This window comes from Fringilla coelebs (genome assembly GCF_963513975.1).
Source record: "Fringilla coelebs genome assembly, chromosome: 3".
Classification (NCBI taxonomy): Eukaryota; Metazoa; Chordata; class Aves; order Passeriformes; family Fringillidae; genus Fringilla; species Fringilla coelebs.
In genome coordinates, this window is record NC_140030.1 from 40204810 (window position 1) to 40231732 (window position 26923).

At 35.9% G+C, this 26923-nt stretch overlaps 1 protein-coding gene across 1 annotated transcript in view; it reads right to left on the reverse strand.

The window, feature by feature from the left end:
• Positions 1–26923, reverse strand: part of MMS22L (MMS22 like, DNA repair protein) — a gene marked incomplete at both ends in the record, with an annotated part of 87215 nt that overhangs the window by 57191 nt on the left and 3101 nt on the right. Inside the window, 10 exons of the mRNA XM_084202840.1 lie at positions 1502–1722; positions 2145–2264; positions 7532–7594; positions 12988–13167; positions 14166–14279; positions 18119–18249; positions 20231–20324; positions 21467–21644; positions 21746–21833; positions 24399–24451. Of these exons, the coding sequence (XP_084058966.1) occupies positions 1502–1722; positions 2145–2264; positions 7532–7594; positions 12988–13167; positions 14166–14279; positions 18119–18249; positions 20231–20324; positions 21467–21644; positions 21746–21833; positions 24399–24451 (1242 nt within the window). The remainder of the gene's footprint in view (positions 1–1501; positions 1723–2144; positions 2265–7531; positions 7595–12987; positions 13168–14165; positions 14280–18118; positions 18250–20230; positions 20325–21466; positions 21645–21745; positions 21834–24398; positions 24452–26923) is intronic.

Genomic DNA, 26923 nt, shown 5'->3' on the forward strand with positions numbered 1-26923 from the left:
CACCATTCCTACAACAGAGGAGCAAGATGAAAATGGCATAACTTTATGATTATTGTGTTTAAAACTCTGGCTATATCTTTCACCTTTAATTTAAAATAAGTTCCACCTATAGTAGTTAAACATCCATAAATGCTGTTTTCCTATTCTGTCACCTGGAAAATAGTTGGAAGTGGTGCTGAGGTTATCAAATCTAGCCACCAAAAATTACAGCAAATCCAATTAATGTTGTTTAGTAGTAAATTACTACTGACAGGCATTTATGTTTTTCATGCATCAATTAATGCTTGGTTAGCTACTGAAAACAGAGTTCATCCCAAAATCATAGCTGTAGGCTGTTAAATTTTGCTGCTTGTGTAATTGATTTTTTCAAGGTAGAAATGAAGAAAACTGGTTCAGCAGATTGATGCACTGTGTGTTGTATGTTATTACTCCCCCTCTTAAATTAGGGAAAGTAACAAGAGCACAGTAAGTATAATTTTATTTCAGTAAGAACAGAGTAGGCTAATTAAAATTTTAAAAAAATAGCAAGACACTGATACGGAATCCAACAACATATTTGTCTGTGAGTAGTTGCAGAGATTCATAAAGCCAAACTTTAGTGACTATAACAACTTCTGAAGTGCACATAGACATTAGGCATACTGTTCTTTTCTGATAGCCAAGATAATCCTTCTTTTCTGGAAGAAAAACACCACAACTTCGTAAGGTGTGTATACATGTGGGCATTTTTTAATGTTTATTACTTGTGTACATGAAGATCTTACTAATGTTTAATAAAATTTTAATTAATTATATTAATACTTAACAAAATCTTTTTAAAAAACTCAAAAGCCTAAACCAGAACTATTTCTGTTTTCTCTATCTAATGAAAAAAATTTTAACAAGTATGTACTAATCATTACAACTGCTGTCTCATTACTATAAGAAAAGTCTTATGGATTAGTATGCATCTAAAACATCAAGGGTTTCATTTAGAGCATATATATTTTATGGTTTTTTATGTCATGACTGTACTTAATTAGTATGTTCCAAGATTAAGTGAAATATTAAAATCCTCACAAAAATATTATGAGAAATTTTGAAAACCACTGAAAAGAAAATATTTAAATGAAAATGCAGGTCTAGCAAGTGTCAGTCTGCGTGTTCTTGAACAACACATGGCTCACCTGCAGCTCAAACACAATTTTTGTGCTTTAATTACATTATCTGTCTGGCAACTGGGTTGTACCACAGCACTGGTTGCCAGTCTACCAAATTCCTGGCCAGTGGCATGAGGTAAATCATCCCACTCTATGGATGCCAAGGTGATTCTTGGACCCAGTTACAGCCTCAGCTGGCAACACAAACTTCAGCAAACAACTGCTTTCTTCAAATTAGGAGTCATCCTGGATCCCTCACTCCCTTTACATGAGCAGAGTGCCCTCTGCTTCACATGTGGCTGGAAGGGCCCCTAACCCACTACACTTGCTACAAAATGAGACAAACTAAATAACATCCATACCGTCCTTTAATTTGTTTCCAAGGATGCACACCATTGTTTTCTTCTTTCATAATCCGTGCCAAGATGCTGAGGAAAATGAAGTAACTGTTGCTGGAGTTGTACAGAGAAGGGACCTGCTGTTCACAGCAGCAGCGTTTCACCAACTCAAGCATTGACAAAGAAGTCTTACTAATATTTGCCAGATCCTTCAGACCAAGCCAAGGAACAGTAAAGCAGCTGTTCTAAAAGAACAGATGAAAACAGAAAATATTATAAATAGCAATAAATGCCAATATTACAAAGGCAGTAAGATGCACTCCTTCACAGGAACAAAGGGATATGTTCCTACCATGGCTAAAACAATAAAAATGCATTGTAACTGTGTGCAAAGTATTTTTACAAGATCTTAAACTGAGTAGTCTTGATGAAAAATAGGACTTTAAATATATTATCATATTCTATAATTTCATAACGTAACGGACCATAACAAATTTAAACATGATTTCATTACACAAACATAGCAAATTTAAGGATACTGTCATTGATTAGATAGTTTTATCCAAGTATAGCAATGAAGCTTGGCTACAGAAAAATCAGAATTAATCTGCAAAAATCAAGGACTGTCTACATGCAATTCTACATTTTTATATATTCATCTACTTACCAGATTCTTGCTGTAATAATCCCAGAGTATGGTGACAACTGATAGGTTCAAATCCCAGAAACTACACAAAGTCAAACAGCACTGAAGATGCATTCGTAAGTGCTCCTCCAACACACCAGTCTTGAACAGGAAGTAAGAAATTAATTGTAGGATACATAAAACCAGTACTACCAGACTATTCAAAGTACTTTCCTAATATAAATTATATTTATATTCTATGCTGTTGAGTAAATGCATCTTGTAATACAAGCAATGAACACGAAGACAAAAGCTGACAATTGCACCCTGCAAACCAGCCAATGCTGCTTCATCGCAGAATCATAGAATCACAGAATCATTTGGGCTGGAAAAGACTTCTGAAAAGCTTCATAGGAAAGAAAAGAGGAAACACCAAACAACTTGAACACAGTGAAGCATTTGGGTGGTAACTGTGGGATAATGAAAGTAGAATCATTCTCATCCAGCTTTTGGTAACGAAACAGAACTTTCATGGAAGGCAGGATATTAAGAGCTCCATGCTCTGAACTAAAATCATGTGTTTAACCCAGCCTAGGCATCTATTTTAGGGTGATAATTCCTGTAAGGGCTTTATTGTCTCCACTGCCTGCAAAAGTGCCTTAATGGACCAACTTGTGTGCAGCTATCTTAAGAGTAGACTTTTACAGGTGTGAGTCAGTCTAATACCTCTACCCCACGGCAGGGATATGGGAAGTAGATGATCTTTATGGTCCCTTCCAAACCAAACCATTACATGATTCTATGATTTACTCACAGTGCTACTTCTTATGACTTACTATGTCTTTGAGCAGTTTTTTTCCCTGTTTTCAACGCCACATAAATGAGTCTAACTCGTCTCTACCTTCATGTGGAAAACTTGACTTGCTACACTTTATCACAGCACTGCAAACAAGTATACAATCACCTACAAGAACTTCTAAGCACATCTGCCTTCTCTTCTCATGAACAATTAATGTAGGACATATGGCTTCTAAAGTGGTACACTCCTAAAACAACTTGAAAATTGAAAAGACATTTTCAGTTGTCATAGAAAACTATATATTCAAGACATTATGTGTAAGATACAAAACCCAATGAAATAGGAAAGTAACTTTCCAGTAAAGACTCATTAAAAATATCCAGATTAGTAATTCAAATGCCATAAAAATGCCTACAAATGAAAGGTGATACTCAAGTATTTTTTTAATATATGACATATCTATTAATTCAACAGACGTCCCAAAACAACCCCAATCTTGCACAAGAAACAAAGGACAGAAAAATTGCTCTTGTTTTTAATGAATAAAAGCAAGAATCTTGAGTAAAACAAAAAAATCTTACAGCTGAAAATACCTATTTCTCTAGAGGGATCTACCCAGTTACAAAGTTGTAAAAAAACCAAACAAAAATTAAACAAAAAAACCAAAACAAACACCATTCAAAAATTCCCAGAAAGGGAATGCTTACTCTTGAGGTTGTATTTTGAATCTAGGGTTATGTTAAGGACATAATTCAACAAACAATGACTGCTTCAGTTAAATTAATTCAACAATAAACACAGCAGTTGAGCAGCTTCAATTTGAACCATTATTTATCTGTCCAACTGTAGTTTTAGAACAGTTTCCAAAACCAAGATAGCACTGAAGGCTTTATCTCAAATTTAATATAAAAGAGTATCCAGACTTCAAATATCCCTGGGATTAATGGATTCTCTCATTGCTCTTTTGCTTAAAATGGTCTCTTGCACTGCTGGAAATACTATCAGAACTCTTGAGGTAGTCAGCTTTTAATTTATCACAGAAGGGAGGAACACCTGATACTATCAAAATGATAGTACTATCTAAACATAACATTTTTCTCTTATGACCTCCTACTGTAGTAACAAAATTGGTTTTCCTAGAAACCAAAGAAATACTTCTCTATCTCTCTTAAGGTAGAATTAAACAAAAACCACAGTGAAAGTATAACAAAATTGAGGCAGAAATGAAACAGCACAAAGCATTTTTTTTCTAAAATGAGAAGTCTAATATGACAGATTGCTATGACTTCTTGCAAACTAAAAAGCTTTTGATTCTCACAATAAAACTTCATAAACACAAATTCCTCTTATACTGACAACCCATAAATCTAGTCAGTTTGATGTTGCCTACTAGACAAATACAATTATGATAATATTACTACTACAACAACTTCCATTTTGTAGTACAAAAAGAATTGTAATCCAGCTTTTTTTCTTCTTTTAGACAAGAATTCCAAATTACAGAAAAGGTAGGAAACACCTCATACAACTAGTTTCCCCAAAGATGCCCTTTTTTTGTGATAGAGCTGGGAGTTTTTTCACATGAGCAATTTTCTTCAACTCTTATCTACCTGGAATTTAAAAAGAGAGCAATTTGTGGCTGAAAAACTCAGCTGTTGGTCAACTGTTTGAAGCTGAAAGGATATATCCAAGGCAGAAGCCCACTACATTTGCCCAGGTATCCATGACTGCTCCTATCAGAGGATGCTTTTGGTTCCCACCACTATTGATCCCACAGGATGAACAGCAGCTTCACATCTTTTCCTTGCTCAGCAGCAGGCTGACTGAATCCTAAAGGAACCCCTGTAGGGAACAGGGCATTATTGGGGCACCCCTCAACCACCTTCACCTGGACATGCAGAATCTTCTAGAGGTCGCCAACACATCCAAAATCAAGCACATCCTGGACTAACATGCCTTAGGTTCTCTACTACCTGCATGTGGACCACTAAACACAACAGTATTACTGAAACTACCAAAATTGAGCACTGGTTAGGCATTTTTGTATCCCAATACTTAGCTGTCCTAAGGATGTTAAAGCTAACTCCAGCTTCTGCTGCTTCATGATGCTCTGTTACCCTCAGTGGCTGCAACAACACCAACTGAATCATCTTTTCACAGTATAGAATTTGAAGCTCACATGAAGAGACATCAACAGTCATTGGTAGGACATTATCAATTTACCTGACAAAGGTAAAGGTTCTGCACCTTTTTCAGATGCTTTTGAACACACAAAACTATACTTTATTTCTTCTTCATATCCCCCTATTCAGTGTAAATTGCCATTCTTCTGAGCATGCACAGAAGTTTACAAGCTATAGGGAAATTGGGGAGCAACAAGCACAAGATTATGAGGCTGATTAACACAGTACTAAATATGGTTAGTTTTTAAGTTGCCATATACCTAAAAATGAAGTTTTTAACTACCAACTCCTACCCTTTCTAGCAAACAGGCAATTCAGCACTATTATTTCTTTTATTTTGCACAGCTACTGCTGTGCATCTTTAGTAGATAACAGGCTATATGCTGAAAAGGATGGCTCAGATAGGATTAACTAACAAAGTCATGCCAAGTGTTAATAGGCAGTATCATCAATTCTGTCCTGCTGTTCATTCAAAGAGTACTATTATCAGGTTTGCTTTTTCCCACTTTTCAATGCTCTGTTTCACTACTGACTTCTTGATATCTCATTGTGCTTCTCATTATTACATTTTCTAGACTCAAAAATACTTAAGAGATGTAAAAGGATAAGATAAAAGGTAGGAGTGGCCACTTGAAGCTGACAGATCCACAGAGAAGATGGACATGTCTACTGGCAAAAGAATTCTCCTTCCTAGATACTGTCAAGAAGGCTGCTGTGCAGGAATAGGGAGCAGGATGTGTGTTTTAATAAAGTACTCCATTCACTCGTGCATGCACATACAGGAATTAATGTTCCCCAAGGAGCACTTCCCTCGGGCAGCTAACTCCATAATGCAAGAAAAAATAAGGAACAAATAAAAAAAGGAAATAAACTAGATGGCTCCTTAGATGGTTGGTAATAGTTACAACCATGTCTTTGGCAAATGAGGGTTTGGTTTAATTCCAACAGTGGTTGCCTTTGGAAATTAAACCACATATTTGCTTCATATTACTGTGTCATGACTGACTCAATATGCAAGTCTTCTGAACTTGGCCACTTAGCTGCCTTTCTAAACTGTCTACAGTTCAATACTTTTTTAACAGAAGCATCAAAAACTGCATATTTTATGTATGTTCTGTTTCAAAGTAATCTTTATTCAAAATAATAAACACTCACAAGAAAAGGGGATGATTTTGAGGAAAAGAACATTAACTACAAATGCGTGTCTCAGGTTGCTGCCACACAGAAGATGCAAACAGGAAGGTGGCTAATAAGCTACTCAGTTTTATGCATCTTATCTAAATCTCTCCATTTTCTCTCACAGAATGGTAAGCATCCAATAAGTAATGTCATCACTTGGGGTTTTGATGTATATGCACAATTTGTATTTTCAGTCATATACTGTAAAATCGTTCAAAAAGACTTAATCTTTTAAGCTGATAGACTACAACTACATAGCCAAGCATCAGAGTTTATGTTTAGAGTATTAAAAATCTGAAAATTCATGCTATCATTTCAACTCTCCTAACAGCCACAAATATTTTCTCTCGAAAAGTTGTAACAAGTATTGTTCAGTATTCCAGCTTTAACTACAGTTGTTGCTACTCCATGAGCAAGACAGTTATAATAATTTTAAAAACTGAAAGAACTGATTCCCCTTCTGCTTTCAACAACAGAACTCTGCAGGGTCTTTCTTTATTTCATATACCAAATGAAAAAATAAACATGTTCATTCTTGTCTTAAACATAACTAAATAAATTATTTTTACAGGCATTGCTGATACAACATTTGCAATTTGTACCAATGAACTTCAGAACAAATTTACAGAGCTACAATGTAACTTATTTTAAAAACTTGATGAACAGCATATTTAAAAGCATATTAAAAGGAGGTCAATTCTGACCTCTGGGCCATGAAGCATTGCATTAACAGTTCTGCAGAAAGAAAAATGATAAGGTATGAAATGAGTGCTCAGAAACTAGAACCTTATCAGTAAGAGTTTGATTCAAGCCTGTAAGACAAATTGCTCAGCAAGGCAAGTCACCTTCCTGCTGTGATGAGGATATAGCTGAATTTTCAATGCAACTGACTATCTCCTTCATCATGTCTCCTCAACTTGATATCCTTACAGTCAGTATCTGATTTACATTTTCTAAGCATCCAGTTCTTATTCTGAATACATCTTGTCTAAGAAGCCATATACTACCCTTCCAGGATAATTATCTTTTTTCTTTATCTGACAATTTAGCATCAAGCACAAGCACTTTAAAGCAAGTGGAACTGCTAACAAGGAGGGAACTGTACACTGTCATAGTTTAGCTATGTCAAGGTTGTTCATTTACCAGTGATAAAAACACTACAACTCCAAAAATACACTTGTTAGTTGGACTTTGTTTCATGCAATGTCTTTTCCTGAAAGCATCCCTGACACTTTCCTTGTTCATTATTCTTTCCTTTATACACTTACTTGAGCATCAGTGGATTTTTTAAGGAGTTCCTCCACAAATTTCCAATTGGATTCCTTCTGTTTCTGAAAAATAATTATCAACATGAAATAGCATTTGTATCCCTTACAGGAAGCACTATGTAGTAACACAAAAAGTAAGCAGACAAAATATTTCCAGAAATATTTAACTTTATGACAGAATACAGTAGTCATCACCAAAAAGAGCTTTTCTGTTACATGAATGTAATTGATATCTGTCCTAAAAATTAGCCCTCAGAAAGCTAATAAAAATAAGAAGTATGCAACTTGAACCACTTCAGGTGACTCATTTACCTTCACTTTTAATGGAGATGCAAAAGAATCAGGCATTTTTTATTAGCCCAAGCAGTATGCCTTACAGTTTCTTTCTTTAATGTTCTGTAAAAAGGAAGCTATAAGGAGTAAGAAGGAAGAAAAAATGTATAATCTCACATTTTCTTACTTGTTTCTTTTCCATCTATTTATGCAAAGCGGGAAAGAAAAGGGTAAGAAGGCTTTGCAACTAAAGCCATTTTCTCAGCAGAAAAAAAAAAGGCAACAAGGCCAATATACTTACATTTCTAGGAGATTCAACAATGACCTCTTACATACAGCTACGTATATAGCCTCTGTAGACAGGTAGATGTGTGAACATAGTACTTCCATCATTGTCCTGCCTTATTTGTTCCCTCCACTACCACAGCTGTTAAGCCTTGTACATTATTTTACAGATAGCTGTCCTTTAAACATCAGCTTAGAATTTACAATAAAGAGCATTTTATGCTTTGGTAATTGAACTATAACTACTTTCCAGCAGCAATACCATTGTGCTCCATCCTCCTCTGCTACTGATTAAACTGGTTAATGGTGTGGCTTGGTGACAGTTTCACACAGAACTCCAGAAAGTACCAAGATAATTTTAAAAATTAATTCTTTTAAACAATGCACTAATACTCCTCCAACACTATCTGACTACTTGGTGACTTTACATTTACACCACAAGAAAAAGAGAATACTGAAAGACAGACAATGATAGCAAGTCACAGCCCATAGACTGTTTATGGAACAAATACAACTGAAAGAACAGATCTACAGAAAGTTACACTAAAGCTGTCATTTCATGATTCAAGAACTTGACCCGTGTCAGTTAAGAAATTCCCACTGCTTCTTCCTCATCCTGAGCTCCTCTTTCTGCCCTCACAGCTACAGCATGCCACTACTCAGTTGTTCTGGTACTTCTGTTTGTGGGACTCGGAGCCAGAATGGTGACTCAACACAGAGCTTTAGGAGAGGAAGAAAGAATGAAAAAGGGAGTAAGGCCTGACTTAGGTCACAGGAAATGGACACCAAAAATTGTGCCAGAACAGCAGAGGGCATACAATGCCTAGGGTGGTAAACAGGATTTAAGCTGCTACTGATGCCAAAGGCTCTGTATCATGAAACCAGAGCTAGCATCCTATCAGGAGGACATTGCATCAACAGACAGTCAAGGAGTAAAGATAGCCCTTCAATAAGAGGTAAACTCAGGGTTAGGAACAATCAGCATTTCCAGACAAATCTGGCAATTATGTACATTCAATTTTTGACTGCATTTTAGAGCCTGATGTTATGTGAATATCTACACACAGGCAACATCCTACTGCAGATTTCAAGGCAAGCTAAAAGACCAGTTTTGGCAGCAATAAGTAGATATTAGAATTATGCTAAATGTCTATAAGAATAGTGAATGTTTGAATCAGCCTGCTTAGAATATGTTTTTAGCAGTACCATAAACCAAGGACACATGTTTTATACAACAGGTGTTTACTGCCAAAGTTCCAGCTCGTCTGCAGTATGCAGATCACCTTACAAGATCTTGGAGTAATCTAGGGCAAACTCCTGACACCGACTGGGATTGATTACAAGAGTGCACCCAAGTTCAGTCCAAACTCAGAAAAGGACACTAACCACCTGCTGCATTGTTTTTAGTTACAACTGTATCTATATTTTAACAGACTTGCTTCATTCAAATCCCAATAGATTTATATCCAAACAGTATTCCCTACTGCACTGGCAATATGGCACAGCACCTGTTTACCATTGTTTACAATCTGTCCCTGTCAAAACATACATAGAACCTATATCTTCGACTCCAAACCGTGTGTCTTAACACATCCTCCCCCCACACCCAGAGAATCCTAGAAATCAGCAGAACCCAGAGACCTCAAAGTGCATAGAATTGTTGCTAAAACCAAAAACTTGAGCTGAGTTTGCAGGAAGAAACTTTTGAAAGGACTAGCAGCTGAGTACCTGGAAAAGCCATATTAGGCTTCGTAGCTGGAAGTCCATGTTTGCATATCTTGCCACATAGTCATTTCAGATTATTCTATTCAAAGGCAAGAATTCTTAGCCCCAAGTAACTCTGCCTATATTACCTTAGCCTACAGGATATTAAAATTGACCCCTGCAATGTTCAGAAGTGGCAAATTTTTTCATCAGGTCCCATTTGAGTTTTGAATATACAAATCCTACTTTTCAGAAGAGTGAAGTGGGAGCTGAACGGGGGAATATGGAAAGAGACACGCACTGTACATCCCTCAGAACAGTCTCTAAGAAACCTGTCCAAAACTTTCTAGTTTAAAAATGTGGTTTTCATGTATGTGAAATATATATTCAATATATATGAATCATTGCATATTTGAAATTGCGTTTTATGAGCTAAAGGGGGAAAAAATAAAAAGAAGCAAGTGTGAACCTATTTGGAATTTTAAAAGCTTTCATAACAACCTTACAGCCATGCAGACCACATTAAAAAATAGAAAAATCTTCCACAGATGACATAGGCTTAGAGGCAATTTTTGCTACAGGGCACATGAATAACCATCATTATGACACATTGCACTCCCACCTCTGATCACAGTTAATTAAAAGAAAGCATGTGCCACAAAGCCATTGCATCATATGTTTAATCAACAAAACAGGACAACAGAGTCCTCATGTAATTCTACTGACTTCACAAACTCATATCACAGACTGTTTTACCTTATAATGTTCAAAAAATATTTTGAGGTTCCAATTCAAGGAGGGGAACAGGACCTAAAGGGATGGTTACCATCACCTGTCTATGACAGATTATAATACTGTGGTGGGTGAGAAGGCCCTGATGTCACTGATAAGATTTTTTTTGTGCGAGAACAGGGATCCCTGGACAAACTCAGAGTAACTCAGAAATGCAAAGCAGAGCTAACAGTTTGAACATAAAGACTACTGGAAACATCAAGAGAAGCGTGCACAGGATGGTCTCATGATTTACAAATCAAGACTTGGAAATTCTCTTCTCCCAGGTGGGGTCTAAAGCAAAAGTACCATTTAATCTTGGGAAAGTAACTTCCTGTCACTGTGTTTCAGATTCCTATTTTAAAATAAGAACAACAGGAATCCTTTTTCCCATTCTACATGGTTTTTTTTTGGCTTATGTAAATAATACATTGCCTGGGGCAAAAAAAAATTATCTTTTATAAGGCTAAATACAGAGTATCTATCAGAGTGAGATACAGGAAAAAAGCCCAAATGATAAAAGTAATCAGTATCACTGTATTTGGATTAGGGCATTAAATATAAGAAACCCAGTATAAATGTGTGCTTCACACAGATTTCTGTATTTCACCTGGGAATAACCTTTCCTCACTTTCTAAATTCCGCTAAGAAGCAGAAGTGTAGTAATTCTATTTTGCAAGGTCCCTCTAAAAATACACTCTGGACTGGGTTCCTCTCCCCCACCACATAGTAACATGCAAAACCAAGGGAAACTTGGGACAACCTTCAGTGTAACAGTCAGACCTGGACTGCAACTTTACACGGTGTAAATGTGCAAGAAGTTGCTTCACTTTGCCACATGACAACAAGCAGCCTGCCACGGCCTCCAGAAGGATTTGCAAACTGGCAAACAGAAGAAGCATAAGCATCCCACACCCCTCTAGCGAACAGACGCGGTCATGAGTTTTTCAGTGACGTATTCATGGACTGAATTAACACACCTTCACTGCATTTAAATTTTGTTAAACAAATCTGCAGATTAGAAAACCCAAATAATTCCTAATTTTTTTGGAAAGTCTGATTTTACTTTGGATTGTAAGCATTCTCTATTTAGGGACTTTCTGCTTTTAAAGATCTAAAGACAAAGAGAGGGATTTTAAGTTATTAAAATTGCTCAACTTGCATGATCATTCTTTCCTTCTTACAGATTTGCAGTTCATAAACACATTTCCAGGTTTTAACCTTTCATCCTAAATCAGGAATGGAAATCACAGTACCAATTTTAACAGAAAGAAGGTATGGCCTTTCCAGTTTTAATACGCACTGTTAAATTACAAATAATTAAAGACAATTCACAATAAAGGGCAATTAAGCCCAGTTTGTGGAAGATGCCACACAGTTTATGCTTAGAAAATTAGGGAATATGGGCAATGCAGCCTCAAGGTTAAAAAAGCCTCCACAGTAAAAAACCCCAAAATCAAACAAAGAGGCCATCAATATCCCCTCCCCCCCAAAAAAAAACCATCAAAAAAACCCCGCCAAACAAAAAACCCCAAAGCCAACAGAAAAAATAATAACAGTAACAGCATAAAAGAACAGAAGGAGAAATGACAGAGGATGGCATGACCAGAGTCTCCCCAGTGCAAAAAACACTGTTGGGGAAAAAAAAACCCAAGCAAAACGCATTACACCAAAAACACCCCAAATCCCACAGTTTCTGGGTCTTCATTCACCTCTAACGAGCTTCCTCTATAGACAATTAAGAAAAATTGTCCACTTTTATACATCTCAAAGTGTATAAATGTATGAAACTTGCACTCAGCCAGTCCAAGTTTCCTAAACCAAAACTTGAATTCAAGTTATTAGACAATATCTACTGGTAGCATACCAACATAAAAATGAAGCTGTATACACAAATGTATATACATTTTATGATGTTATGGCTGTGATGCAAAGGTAATGCAACTAGACAGATTGAAATTTATCCAGAGCAGAGCTATCACTTTAGAAAAATAAGTGGCATTAATAATTACGCAGTCAGCGTAATACTTCATAATACTTTATACTTCATAAACCACAAACTCATGTGCTCAATTCCTAAAACAACAAATCCACTGAAGTATTTATGCTGCAGGCAGATAATCTTAAAATATATGCTACGTCATTAAGTTTATGTGCTACTGACTAGTTGGGATATTTCAAGTTTCCTTCACACAGTTCTCTACTGAATATCTGGTATGTAACATGAATATGTCTGGGACTCCTGGAACATTTACTGACTTGTACAAAGCACATCTTAACACTTCCAACCTAAAAACAACTTTTTTTAAGGAGTATGAAAATTCCTGCGTTACAAAGTGAATTGTTTTCTGTCAACAAAAATAACCAAAGAGATCAAAATCAATTATAATAACTCTTAGGTATTTAGAAAAAAGCATACCCACCTTTTCATCTAGATTTCCATTACGGTCAAACTGGTAGAGTGGTGCCAGATGACTCATCATCCACCAGCTAAAACTCAATGGGTCTTTACATTGAACTGTGTCAAACCCAGACACACTTTCAGAAGTACTTGGCTGTTCAAAGATATTCTTTAGGGTTGTGTTCACCAAGCTCCAGAAACACTAGAAAATGCAAAGGGTAATTTGAACTGTCTTCAACAACAAAACCTATGTTAATTTTCTCTACAACACTATCCTATTGATTATTTTGCTTTTACAGAGAACAAGCAAGATGACAGTCATTTAAAGAAAATAACAAAAAGCAGTTGTGAGTACTACCACAGAAAACTCAAGGCTACCTTAGAAAGTCCTCTCTCAAATGTCAGTAGAAAGCATTGTGAAAGGACAAGCTTGGGTCACCAGTGCAAAATACTTCACAGGCAAAACTACAAGCTGATGGATTGATGACATGCAGACAGGATGGTGCCCCAACACTCACAAAAGAAAGATTAGAGGTCTTTATGAAGAATTGTTATAACATATTTCTGAAAAACTTCTCGTGCCAGACTATCCTAACCAAGAGGAATACAGTAGATGGTAGAGAATCAATCTGAAAGACAGCAAACAGAGATTTTAGTTCCCTGTTTTGTCACAGTCTGTTCCAGCACTGACAAACTGATTAATTCTCATTGGCTCAGACCCTTGCCTATATCACAACGTACTTCTTATAGCCTGTGCCTATCTTTCCTACTTTTAAGGAAGCTCTCTGGCATGTTATTTCGTCCACCTTAGCTGGGTTCTGGTAACAAAGACAGAAACATGAGCTAGCTGGATCATTGTTCTGGCTACCCATGTTTTTTCTAATGACTGGAGATGACTCATTGCGTGACATATCACAGAAACTGCAAATAAATTTCTTGAAAAAAGGGTAAACATGACTTTTTGTATTTTGCTCTTCCATAAAAAGAACAGAACTTTGACAATATATTCCTCTGCTTTGCTTTCTTTAGCACTAGGAGTGCTCCTTATCAATGCCCTAGGTCATAACCCAAGGCATCACAGTCAGCATGCAGTTCTCCTGAGCAAATATGAGTTCAGCTCTACCACCAGATCTGTGCATTCATGGCCATATGGGAACATCTGATGACTGTACTGCACATGCAGCAGTATTCTTCCTTTACCTCTGTATTAGACCCTTTATTTCTGTGGTCCAGCATTTGAATAAGTAGAATCCATAGTTCTTTAATGCAGGTACAGGAATAATGGCTACTGGTAAGAGCCTCAGAAGGTCGCACCTGAAGGAGAATATAGAATAAAATTATTCACAGAAGTGGTTATTTTTGAGATGGTGTTTTATATATCAATATTTCTTCTTGTCTTGGCTGTTTGGTTTGAGGGTTTTTTTTTTTCAGGTTAATAATATAGTTACAATTACACATTCAAAGGTGCATTATTTCACTAACATCCCAAATATCTCTCTCATACAACATAGAGTCTTTCCTAATTCTACGTAAATTATAGGTTGTGTTATTTCCTAGTTTCTTCTGATCCACTCCCAGACATTATATAATCACATAAAAATGGCATTCCATTTCGTAAATGAAAAGAAGTTACAATAAATACTAATTCATTGTCTGATAGTAGGGAAAAGAAAATGATTGATTACATTTTCTTGATGTTCTTCAGAAGAAAAAGATTTCAAATTATTTAGCAGCTATTATTGTTATTTTTAACTGAAAAATCCTTAATGACTAGGCATAATGCTAGTAGAATATGTTGTTGTTGGCATGATGAGGATGTTAATGTTCCCACAACATTTCACAAAATCTGCTTTTCGGTAAATTTACTGCAAGGCATTCTTTTAATATGCAGAAAACAGCATATTTCAAGTCATGTACATTACTTGATTACTATTCCATATTTAACAAAATTCACTCAGACTGATGCATTTCAAATGCAAAATAGTTTTTTTGTGATTCATCTTTCAATTTTACATTCTCTCAATTGTGAAACAAAACAAAACAGCAAAAGGAAGTGCTAAATACATAAAAAACCCTGTATGCTACCAGATCTGTATTTGAAATAATCATACTATAGATAAAACTTCACTTACTCTATCCTTAGACACATGAACCCACTGAACAGTATGCAGAGGTGGCAAAAAACCATGAGAAAAGCTTTGCTTATATAGCTCAGTTCAGCACTTTTTACCTTCAAGCAAGGACACAATGGCAGAAATGTAGAAAGAAAAGAGGAAAAACAAAGCAACTTATACTCATTTTATTCCTAAACAAAGAGTAGTCCTAGTTTGAATAATCAACCTACACCTCTCTAAAACAAAGGGGAATAGGTACCTAGAGAGATTAAGGAATCTCACTGCAGAACAGTTGTTGTCCTTCCATGGCAAAAAGTACCTCAGGTGACTAGTTTAGCCAACTAACTCCTAGCCATCCATATGATGAGGTGGAGCCTGAATTTTTATATCCTAATGTTTTTTCTAATCCATTCACATACAGATATTCTCAAATATATTATTCTAAAAAAATTTCTGAATTTGGAAACCTAATAGTGCAAATTAAAAATTAAATCAAAACATGAAATGCAAGTGACAGCAGTGGCTGTGTGAGACATTATAGAAGTGGGAGTGAATGACTAAAAACCTACACTTTCACAGTTAGAACAACAAGTATATCGCCAAAAATTTCAAATCTGTATAATATTCTATTAGGATGCAAACTCCTCATTTATTATCCACCTTTAGAATATGTTTACAACTACAGTTTCATACAGCTCCAAATCAGGTTAAAATAATTATAAATATGAACTTACATTCATACATAAAAGTGAAACAACTTGGCTTTTTTCTCTCTCAAGAATCCTCTTTATCCTATGACATTCACATGGTAGACCTGATCTATTTTAAATAATGCTTTATTCACTTTCCACATATACTCTCAGTATTTCTCTTTCCTCACACTTTTAGTTAAAGACACATTACAGGAATTTCTCAACAACCTAAACTAATTCTATGTAAATATTATCTTGAGAATAAACAGTATGGCCACTAAAGTCTCTTGAGAAAATTCACTATTTAACTATAAACTTTCCAAAACTGAAGTGCCTCAAAAATACCTATGGTTATGACTCACCACCAAAGAGCAAAACAGATCCGCTGGAAACGAGCAGTCTACTTATTACAGATGCACTGCAACACTGGAAGTTTTTATAGAAGTATTAGGCAGAGAAACTATCTATCTTGGAAATGAGTTTCATTTCAGAGTCCGCTTTCTATGTGGACTACCAGTTGTTGCAGCAAGGTTTCTTCATCTACTGTTTCCATCTGTTACTGGGCTATTCTCCAAGACTGCAGGATCTGTCCTGCAGAAAATGTGCACATCTGTTCAGGATAGAGTCTGGGTGGTAGTATCAAAGCAAGACACCATACAGATAGAGCTTAGACTAAGGATAGCCATAATACTGCTTTCTTCAGAGATACTCTGCATTTCCTCTCACAACATCCTCGTTTCGGTATCTTGGGCAGAATGTTTAAAGCCCCAAATTGTGGCGCTGTTGGGACAATACAGTTCTGGTGCCAGAGGTGTGGCTGCTAGAGACAGAAGAAAGATATCCATGGATATATACTTCTTTGCCAGACATGTCTCAGAGCACACTGGAGTCAGTACATGATCCAAATCAAGCACCTTGATATCAGAGCTGCCCAGGAAACCAATCTGAAAATATGAGTCTGGAACACTAGTTTATGTCCCTCCTTCCAAGGATAGCCACAAATGTTAAGAACTGCACTCATGAATGTTCTCAGCCAATAGCCCAAGGACATGTTTTAGTGATGAGCTGATGGTGCCACCTACTAGGGGTATTAGTTGCATTTTCAACAATTTTGAGGAACGCTATTTCCATTATGGGATGACAGAAAGGTTGCATACTGTAGGAGCCACCACCTCAAGCACAAGCTTCATTTCAAAAATCAATCTCAAATAGAACTAATTCAAGCAGTGTGGCCCAAGCCTAGAGAAAGCTTAAGAAAAAGCAGTTGCAAAACAATCTTGTCTCTTTGTAACATGGCTCTGTGAAAGTATGTAGAATCTGTCATTTTATCATCTGACATTTCCAAGCCTACCATCAAGCACTGTGTTCAACAGATAGATACTACTTGAATTTTCTGTAATAAAATATTATTCTCATCTATTTGCCTTTTGTCAGGGGAGAAGGTTGCAGTATTATCTGAATTTATTATATCTAAACTGATTTTAAAAGGTAACAGTTTTATACAGGAAGGTATTTTAAAAGAACAGTTATCAAGGGCTAGTACAGCCATTTTCCCCAAGCCTCAAAAGTAACACGAAGAAGAGGGACTCTTATTTCTTATGCTTTTGTACTAGGAAAACATAAATTATACAGTGGTCACTGCTATTTTTTCCTCAGAGTTCAGTCCTGCATTCATGGATCACACATGTCCATCTAAAGCAGGTTTCACAATGACACAAAGATTACAGAGCTCTTTTACTGGCTGCTATATGGAGCTATTACAACTTTCTAGCTCTGGGGTGCTCAAAACAAGAAAGAAAAATACTGCAGCTACAGAAGGAAAGTAAAAGGAAAAGAGAAGACACAGAAAAGTTTTCCCATGACAAATGCAGAAGTGCTGTAACAGAAAGATGAGGTGGTGAAAATAGGCACACTGCAACAATAAACTGTAATATGACATTCTCTAAGTGTCCAGTTAGCTTACTGCCAGGATTAGAGTCATCCTCTTTTTTGTTCCTGTTCAGAGAGTTTAAAAAGACTTTTTTTTTTGCATTTATCTAAACCTTTTAGACTGTGCCATGTTTGGCATTAAACCTGGAACACTGAACTTAGAAAATGTGGCACTCACTTCTGCTCTGTACACAGTGCATTTCAATATTACTGTCTCATTCAACTGCCAGATGGTCATGAATAAATATAACACAATTTGAGCTCCTAACAAATAACACTCTTTAAAACATGGAAATACAAAGCCATTCGTAACATTTACAACTAAGCACTAAGAAGTCATCTATGCACTAGTGCAATTCATATGGTTCCCAGTAAAAGCATCTAACTCCCCATGGCCTGTATAAGAAAAAAGAGTTACCTTTGTATATTTGTTGATGGCCAACCTTATTAAATCAGATATGAGATTTCCAGAGTGTTTTTCAAATAAACTGATATTGGTTAGATTTTCTCCAGTTAGATTAATGAAATGGTTAGCATATACAACTTGTCCTAAAATACAAAAGAAAAGTATAATTGTTTAGTTCCAGGTTTGGTTCTAGCAATATAAAGCAGACAGGATATATATTTATATATATTAGATATATATATATTTTAGAATTGGCTTGTTGACCTGTATGTAATTTTAATTTATAAATTCATGCGAGAAAGCTCATCCTAAATTCAAGCTAATCTCCTTCATCATTGCACTGAAATCTGTTATTATTCAGGTTGACAGTAAAAAATCTTGGCACTTTACGGCCTTTTATTGGCACAGATTTTGCAGAGGAATAAAGATTTATTTATCTGCAAGTTCCTCTTTGTCACATGGCAGTGCGCATGTTCTGGAATCATGACATGTTTTGCAGATATGCAAGTTGATGACAAACAATTCTGGAGAGGTCTAACACTTTCCTTTGGATGTGTTGATGTAGAAAGCTGGCATGATCACGTTCCAACTTGAGCATTTGTAGGCATTAACAGATAAAATGTTGAAGTTAAGAGGCTGTAAGATCTTATCCCACAAGCTTTTCAACAGTACATCTCCCTTGACATCAGTGGAGCAGACAATACGTAGAATGAGCCTGTATTTCATTCCTGGAAATATAAGGTGAAGCCCTGAATCCACTATCCTGCCACTGGTCTCAGCAGTGTGAAGTTTCCACTCAGAACACTTTACAGAATGAGATAAAAACCTAGAAAATTCTAAGCACATAAGAATACAACATGTATGCAGAGAGTCATGAAGTGAGCATGACTGTCTTGACTGGTAAATTTTGTTATTAAAAATCACAAGCTTTCTCTTACAAAGATAGACGACTGCATTATAACTCAGAACATTAACTAGAAATAAATACTGAATTCTGGAAAATAAATCGCCTCCAACAGTTTCACTATCCTTTCTCCAAAATGCTCTAAAAAAGGCAAACACACTATCCCAAAATGGATCATAAAAGAAACTTAGAATTATGGAACAAAAAGCCAACCTACACACTATACAGCAACGTAGAAACAGAGAGAATGTGTTAATGGGAGCAAGGCTGTGTTGTGACAGCACTCTGAGCAGGCAAAAGCTAATCCAAGAGTTCACATTCAACACCAGTTACTAGGGTAAGCATACAGCACCTTCTTTCTATACCTCAACAATACTTCAACTGTTGCAATTCCTATATGGAATTTATATATATTCACAACTCATAATCAGGTGGTGTGAGAGAAGGTATGGTTGCAGTGACACACCAAATGTAAAAGAAAACACACTTTTGCAATTTATTTTGGTAGAATGGACATGGAAAACAGATATAAGCCTCACAAAGCAAATAAAGTTCTTTCCTCTATTTTAACAATTCTTCAGCAAACTGAACTACTCTGAAATTGAGTTTTTCGATTGCATTCTATGACCTTTTTAATCTAACTTCTATGAATAGCTTACTCTTATCAACTTACTTTTTGCCCTTTTAAAGCCTTATAAATTTTTTTTTAAAAGATACTGCCTTGCCCTTTTCTTTCTGTACTTTTATAAGCTCCCCTGATTGAGGCTTCTTCTTTTGCCCAATATTTTCTTAGAGTCACACATGGTTAGCAATACAAATTCCTCCAAGGATCTTTGTTCTGGTCCATGCCTGGACACTTCTCCTACATTGTCGTCATCAAATTGCTATTCATTGTTATGCATTCTGCATATCTGTAAATGCATTTTCATTTGTGATGTCAGGAAGTGCATTGTTAATAAATATTTATTATGCTGCATCAGTTGAGTATGAAATCTGTGATCTTTGACAGAGCAATTTCCTAATACAATTTTATTTAATTTGAGCTGCACCATGATTAATAAAGAACCTACCTTTACCATATCTGAGTTTACCACATTAAACACAGACAACTATGCTTAAAAACTAACAAAAGTAGTTTTGATTGTGGACAAATCAAGATGGGAAAATTAGGTAAGTCATATGTAAAAGAATAAGTTCAAGAAAAAGGCCTGCATACTTACTTTTCAGTTTTTCACCTAGTACATGAAGAATTTCTAATACTAGCCAGTTAATATCCAAATGGAGATGTAGTAAGTGCCATGATGGAGGAAAGACCTGTGATCAGAAATACATTTACTTATATTTAACATTTCTTTAGTGAATTCTGGATGCTGTGCTAAGACAGGGTAGTCAGGCTTTGGAACAAGCTGCCCAGGTTTAGTGCTGGAATCACTATTCCTGGAAGTGTTCAAAAACATGCGGATGTGGCATTTGGGGACATGGTTTAGTGGAGAATGTGGAGGTGCTGAAGTAATGGTTGGGCTTGACATTCTAAGATGGACTGCAATGACCATTATGAATATCTATGATCAAATACAATGTAACATACAAACATGCCATTCAGTTCAAGAAAAAAACCAAAAAGTTTCATTACAATTGTGTCTCTAAGAGGCTGTTTATGAAGTTTTGGTTCAAGCTTGACAAATTACAACACCCTTAGTTAACCTTTTCTTTACAGAGAAGCATTATGTAGCACAAAAGTTGCTAAAGTGAGCTCTTAAAATAACTCCAAAATTTTAGCATTCTCTTCCTTAAAGTTTACTTGAAATTACTGTTTTTAATCAGCTCAACCACTACTGACAAGCTAAATAAAGGTCCAAAATGCTGCTTCTCAGCAGATCATTCCTCTCCAGATACTAGTTTATACAACATAAGCCTAAAATTCCTTTTCTGTCTTTATAAAAGACTTGAAAGCATTAGCTGTGTGTATGCACAAATCCTAATGGTGTATACTTCAGTAGTATTTAATGCTGCCATGCCTCCTTCCGTATCTGCACTTTTCTTTTCTAAAAAATCTTTTCCCATTCTGAGTCAGATTTCAGAATGTATTTTTAAAGAAATGCCCCTCCTACTGGGATGCTCAGAAATTTTAAACATTACTACAGACAAACACCAAGGAATTTTTATACAAGCTATGCTAATTCAAGCCTACTTATCTACCTGTAATTGGTACTATCATTTGTATACTTTAGGAAGAATTCTAAAGCTACAGAACAAAAATAGAATAAAAATAGATAAATAAAACAACAACAGAAAATCCAGATCTCTTCTGTTGTGTTTACTAAGTACAGGATGGCACTTAATAAAGAAAGAAAAAAAAAAAAAAAACCAAAAAGATTAACCTATATTAAGCGAAACTTTTTCAAATTGAATATATAATGCCACATAAAAAAATAAAATTATAAAAAGACACCAACCTTTGCCTGATTTTGAATAGTAAATGCTGCCAGGACATTACTAGGAAGTTCACAAAGGCGACCAACATGCATGGTCAAAGCATGAAGCTCTTCCACCAACACTGACGGTAACTGAGCTTCTAGTTCTTCATAAGGACGTAGCACTCCATCATTTTCCATCTTAGGGGGTTCCAAATACCTGAATGTACAGAAAAATACAATACACACAATCAGAAAACAGGTAAGTAGCAGCTACACAAAGCTCAGTACCCAATTTAGCAAAATGTGTGTAAATCTCACCTGAAGATGAAAACTTTCACATAATGCAAAAACTTAAGACATTGATGCCTGATGCTCTCTGCTTCAGAGTGCAAGTGTGCAGCTTGACCTGAAGTAAAAAAGACCAGCAGCTTAAAGCAGATGACAAGCACACCATGACTTGTTTAACATTTGCATTCTCCACAGTAATTGGACCAGACCACTGGAAAGGCATCCTCTGAGGACAAGCTGGGAGCTAACTGATGGTAAACACCCACTTCTAAATGTCATCTTGTCAGAGAGATCCATTCTTTGTCTTATCACATATCCCGATACAGACAGAAAAGAAGACACTCAGGAAAAGTGAGGGTAAGCACTCTCAGTGCTAGAAGAAATCATCCAGCCCTACTGCCCTGCTTCCTGACTGCTTCCAAGACACCTTCAGTAAAGATATGGGTAAAACACTTTATCAGCGCCCTTTTCTCTTGACAGACTTAAACTGTGATAAGGTTCAATAATAAGGTACAAATAAATTCAATAAGGTGAACTTATTTGTAAATACGCTTTGTAACTTTTCCTTGGAAGCATCACTGTTGCACAGAACCTTCAGGTGTATAATGCTAAGAGCATCAATTCCCAATCCTGCCTTTCACTTGCAGCTCTGTATGTTTTCAGGCAATTATTCTGGCTGTATGTCTCCCCTCCTTTGTTCTCTGAAGCTGTTGTTCTTATGGTGTTACCATCTTCACCTTGCACCTGCAAGCTGAAACACCCCCATTACAGCAGAGATTGACTGGAAGTTATTGCCACTTCTTCAAAGCAAACATCAAATGAGGACCTTGAACAGGACCAAATGAAAGTGCATCACCCTAGAGGAGATGCATGGCAAAAACTCTTGGTCGCCTACTACAGTGGACTGCACAGCCAGGGAAAGAGTTCTCCTTGCTCCTCTCCCCAGCTGACCACTGGGGAGTCTTCCCATTTTTTGATCTTGCTCTCACTCTCCCTTTTGCTTTCCCCCATCTCCTCCAATTAACCTGAAAGTTCATATATGACACTAATTACAGACCCCAAAAATAATGCTCCATGCATACAAGCCTATCTCAACATCTTTTGAGCAACAACACTCAGTGGGCAAAGCAAATCAACTGGTACATGCACCAGAATATTCCAGTGTACAGCCTACCTGCACCACACCAGAAGCCATATTATCTGCCATGGTAATGAACCATAAATTTAGAATAGAGTAAATTGATCCTCTTAAAGTAATTATTTATAGATATTACTACTGATTTGTACAAATAACAAATACTGTATCCTAAATTCTCAGAAGTTCTGTTTAAGTAAAATTTTATATTACAGTATTTTCACATGCTTTCTACATTACACAGTTCTCAGTACAAAGTCTCCAAAGACTAACAGGAAACGAAATTTAATGTATAATATTGATATCTATATAAACATACAGTACAACATAGATTTACTGAGCTGAAACTCTTAAATGGGGTTTTAAACAGTGGCGACAGCACATTTATTCAAAATATCAATAATAACTAATATCACTCTGCTGACCATTTTAAATACTTCAGTCCTCATGACACCCTTCTACTGCTAGCTCACTTCTATAAAGAAGGAACTGAGTCCCAGCTGAATCAGTCATTTGCTTCTGATTCAGAAAGAAAGCCTGGTGCAAAGCACAAAATTCAAGTTCTTAACTTTACTAGCTTAATTGGCAAGTGGAAGAATGGGATACAAAGAAAAGAAGGCAACCAAGCAGGTGCTTAAATTTAAGTGAAAAAAAAAATAAACCTACAGAACAGTTTCTTGATGTTGAAACATACAGTTCTGTAGTTGAAACCTACAAAACAGTTTTTGATGATGAACCGTATACAAAAGAAGCTTGATAATAAATTCACATCATTTAAATGGCAGAACATCACAATATTAAAAAAAATAGTAATGTGTAAAAATATTCACTCAGAGAACACTAGCATGTTATCTGTAATGAGAAGACACTATAGACAGTTTACTTCTGAGTAATTACTGAACTTCTCAACTTGCTAAGTAATTCAGCCTTCAACAATAAGCCCAAGGCTGCAATAATCCTTCAGAAACATGCTGCTTCTCATGCCTCAGTATTTAATTGAAAGAAAGCATTTTGTAGTGATCCCGTTTTATCGATCCCACTGCAAAGATAAACTAATTTTGTAAATAACTCAAAACTAAGCAAATCTAAATAGTTTAAATGTAAGCCAATGAAACATTGAAAAAAGATCCAAGCCACTACCTTTGTAACTAAAATAATTGTTAGGATGATCAATGAAATTTTCCGGTTTAATTAAAAAGAGTTAATAGTTTTGCCAAATTCTGCTCTAGGGGTGACACCTTAAATCAAATTAATGCAAAATGCCCCATTAAGGATTGCTCTGTCCATCTACCATTACAGGCAAATCTGGTTTCAAACTGACTCCCAGCATTTCCACTATCTATTTCCCTAATATTTTACCTCACTTGGTTGTCTATATTTCTACCCTAACTGCAGTTTTATGCTGCTTATAAAGGAGCTGTTCTGAGGCACACTCCGAAGTCCCCTGGTCAAGAGTCAAAGCACAAGCATGATCTGTGAGAATTTCCTTCTTTAATGAAAGGCAGTCAGTTGCCTATTGCAATGTCAAATTAAATTCGTAAAACTTACCAAAATCAGGTGAACTCATTTGTACTAGGTTTTCCAGTCTGTCTATCTGTTGCCTAATTAAAGGAATACAAAGATTTATGGTATTTATATAGGTAACAGTTGTTCAACACCACTTTAGTAAGCATAAAATAGAACAGAGAAAGGTAAGAGCTGTTTCTTGCTTTGTAACTCTGCTTATGGAAATGTAACTTAGAAAACAGTTGTAGTGAAAGGCAATGGACACATCCAAGTGTTAAGGGATAACATTGAATAGACTTTGTGCATGTTTATAAGCCATTAAACACAGTAAAAAAAATCCCCAAACGATTGGCTGAATACTGGGGAAGGCAAAAAACAACAATACAGAAAAAGAAAAACCCAAAAGCCATTCCCTGCAAGTGAATTTACCACAAGCATAATTCAGGTTCATATTTGACCACAGAATAAACCTAAAAGTTAGCCCTCATGGCATACACTCAGTACACATTAAATTAATCCACTTGTGAATGTGCATTAGTACATCCTGTCTCCAGCTTCTCCTGCTTCCTGCTTAGGATGGTCAGCTCCTTAACTCCAGCAAAAAGCATAAACAGCAACAAAAAGAGTAGAGTAAAAGGAGGTGTCTTTAGAAAAGTTAAAGCTCAGTTTTGGAGAGGAAAGAGAACACTTTTAAAGAATCCCAGCACCACTGCAAATGAATATTTTTAAAAAAAGCTCTAACATAGGTAAATACTTGGCCATACTCTGTAACAACTGTTATTTGCAAGTGGTCTTCCAGTAGAATCTCTTCAGAGATAAAGCAGTACAAAACTGAATATATGAAAAGCACAACTGTCAGACAGACTTTTGAAAGAAAATGCTGCATAAATTGAAGACAGAGCTCTCTGCCTCATTTCTTATACAGTCAAAGCAATAACTACTGAAGGATTCTAAAATAGGCTACTTGGATCTAACATAAATCAAATGTTCGTATGAAAAAAACCCTGAAAACTAGGAAGCATTTAAAAGACACAAGAAGCATCTAAAAGACAAAACTACAGGTTGTAACTTGCATACAGAAGTGCATACAGACAGTAAAATGATCTCCCTTCACTCTATCTTGTTTTCTTGGATAAAGCCATGTCAGCTACCCTTCCATCGTTTAGGTGGGTTGTCGAGTTTTTTGTCTGTTTTGAAATCAAAGTTGAATTTCTGCCTGGATTTTTCAAGGATTTCAACCATGTAAAAAGAAAGGAAGTCTGAAGCAGGAGGGCTTTATGCAAGAGGGCTGTTGAGACTGGTGTTTAGAGAAGGAAGGTACGAGAAAGGAGTGACAGGAAAAAAAAAAAGAAAAATACTCTCCAGTGAATTGACAAAGACAGAACACAGTGAGCTGATAAAATTAGAGCACAAACTGGGCACAAGAAACATAACAAAAAAACCATCATTTAAATAAATCATTTTAGCTTCAAATTGCATTTGTACCTTAAGGATTGATCCTCATGGCTGTTAATCATTAAATCATTTGATTTGCAAATACACATTCTGACAGATAAACTGGTACTTCTGTTTTTTAATCACAGATATATTATCTTAATATACCCACTTAAACGGTTATATAGTCTCCTTCACTTTGACTCACACTTCTATCACATGAAAGCCCATAAGTAAAATTTTTACTATGCAGTTACTACTTTAACTTGCAGTTCTGCAGCATACTATTATTTATTACAATATTTTAAAATTGCAAATAATTTTAAATTACAATATTAAGTATAATCTCAGAATTAAAAGAGACTAGCTTTCTGTAAGCATATATTTAAACATAGATATTAACTGTACTTCATTAATTTAACTATTTACAGCCACCCTACCCTAAAAAACTATTGTAATTTGTACTTAACATATTCAATTTCCACAGTGGAAAAAGGAGTTTTTCTACTTTCAGTTGTCAACTGCTCCATAAATGAAACTGTTCCATTTTATGACTGAACAAATAAACTGAATGTCTTTGCAGAGACATCTCCCTTTGCAGAAGGGCTTGTCACACCAAAAGACAACTTAGCAACCAAACACTTGGCCAAGAGTTAGCTGAAATCTATTATTCCTACCAGGTCAGTAGGTTTTAAAGAATGTACAGCTGGAATAACTTAAAAAAACCACATTATGCCTTATGTTCATCTCTATTACAATTACAGAGCAATTTACATTACAGGAAAAAAACGTTAAAAATAGCCATCTAATTCAACATTCCTGCGTCACTGTCCAGCAATTTATGCTAATGAACAGTTAAAAAAATCAGACTAAATACTGCAACTTTTAACTAAATTATACTCCTATCTCCCACTTTATCATTTTGGGTTTTTTTTTTAAACACAGTAGGGTCAAAGCTTGCATCAAACAAGCAAAGTTAAATAATAGTGTTTTTAATACACTTCCAGTCATGTATGTCATCATGTTCCAATAAGCCAGACCCTATTAATCATGTTGCACATCATGCCCTTGGTCATACCCTAAAGGGATGGAAGAATCCCCTGCAATGAGAAGAACGATGGAATACACCACAT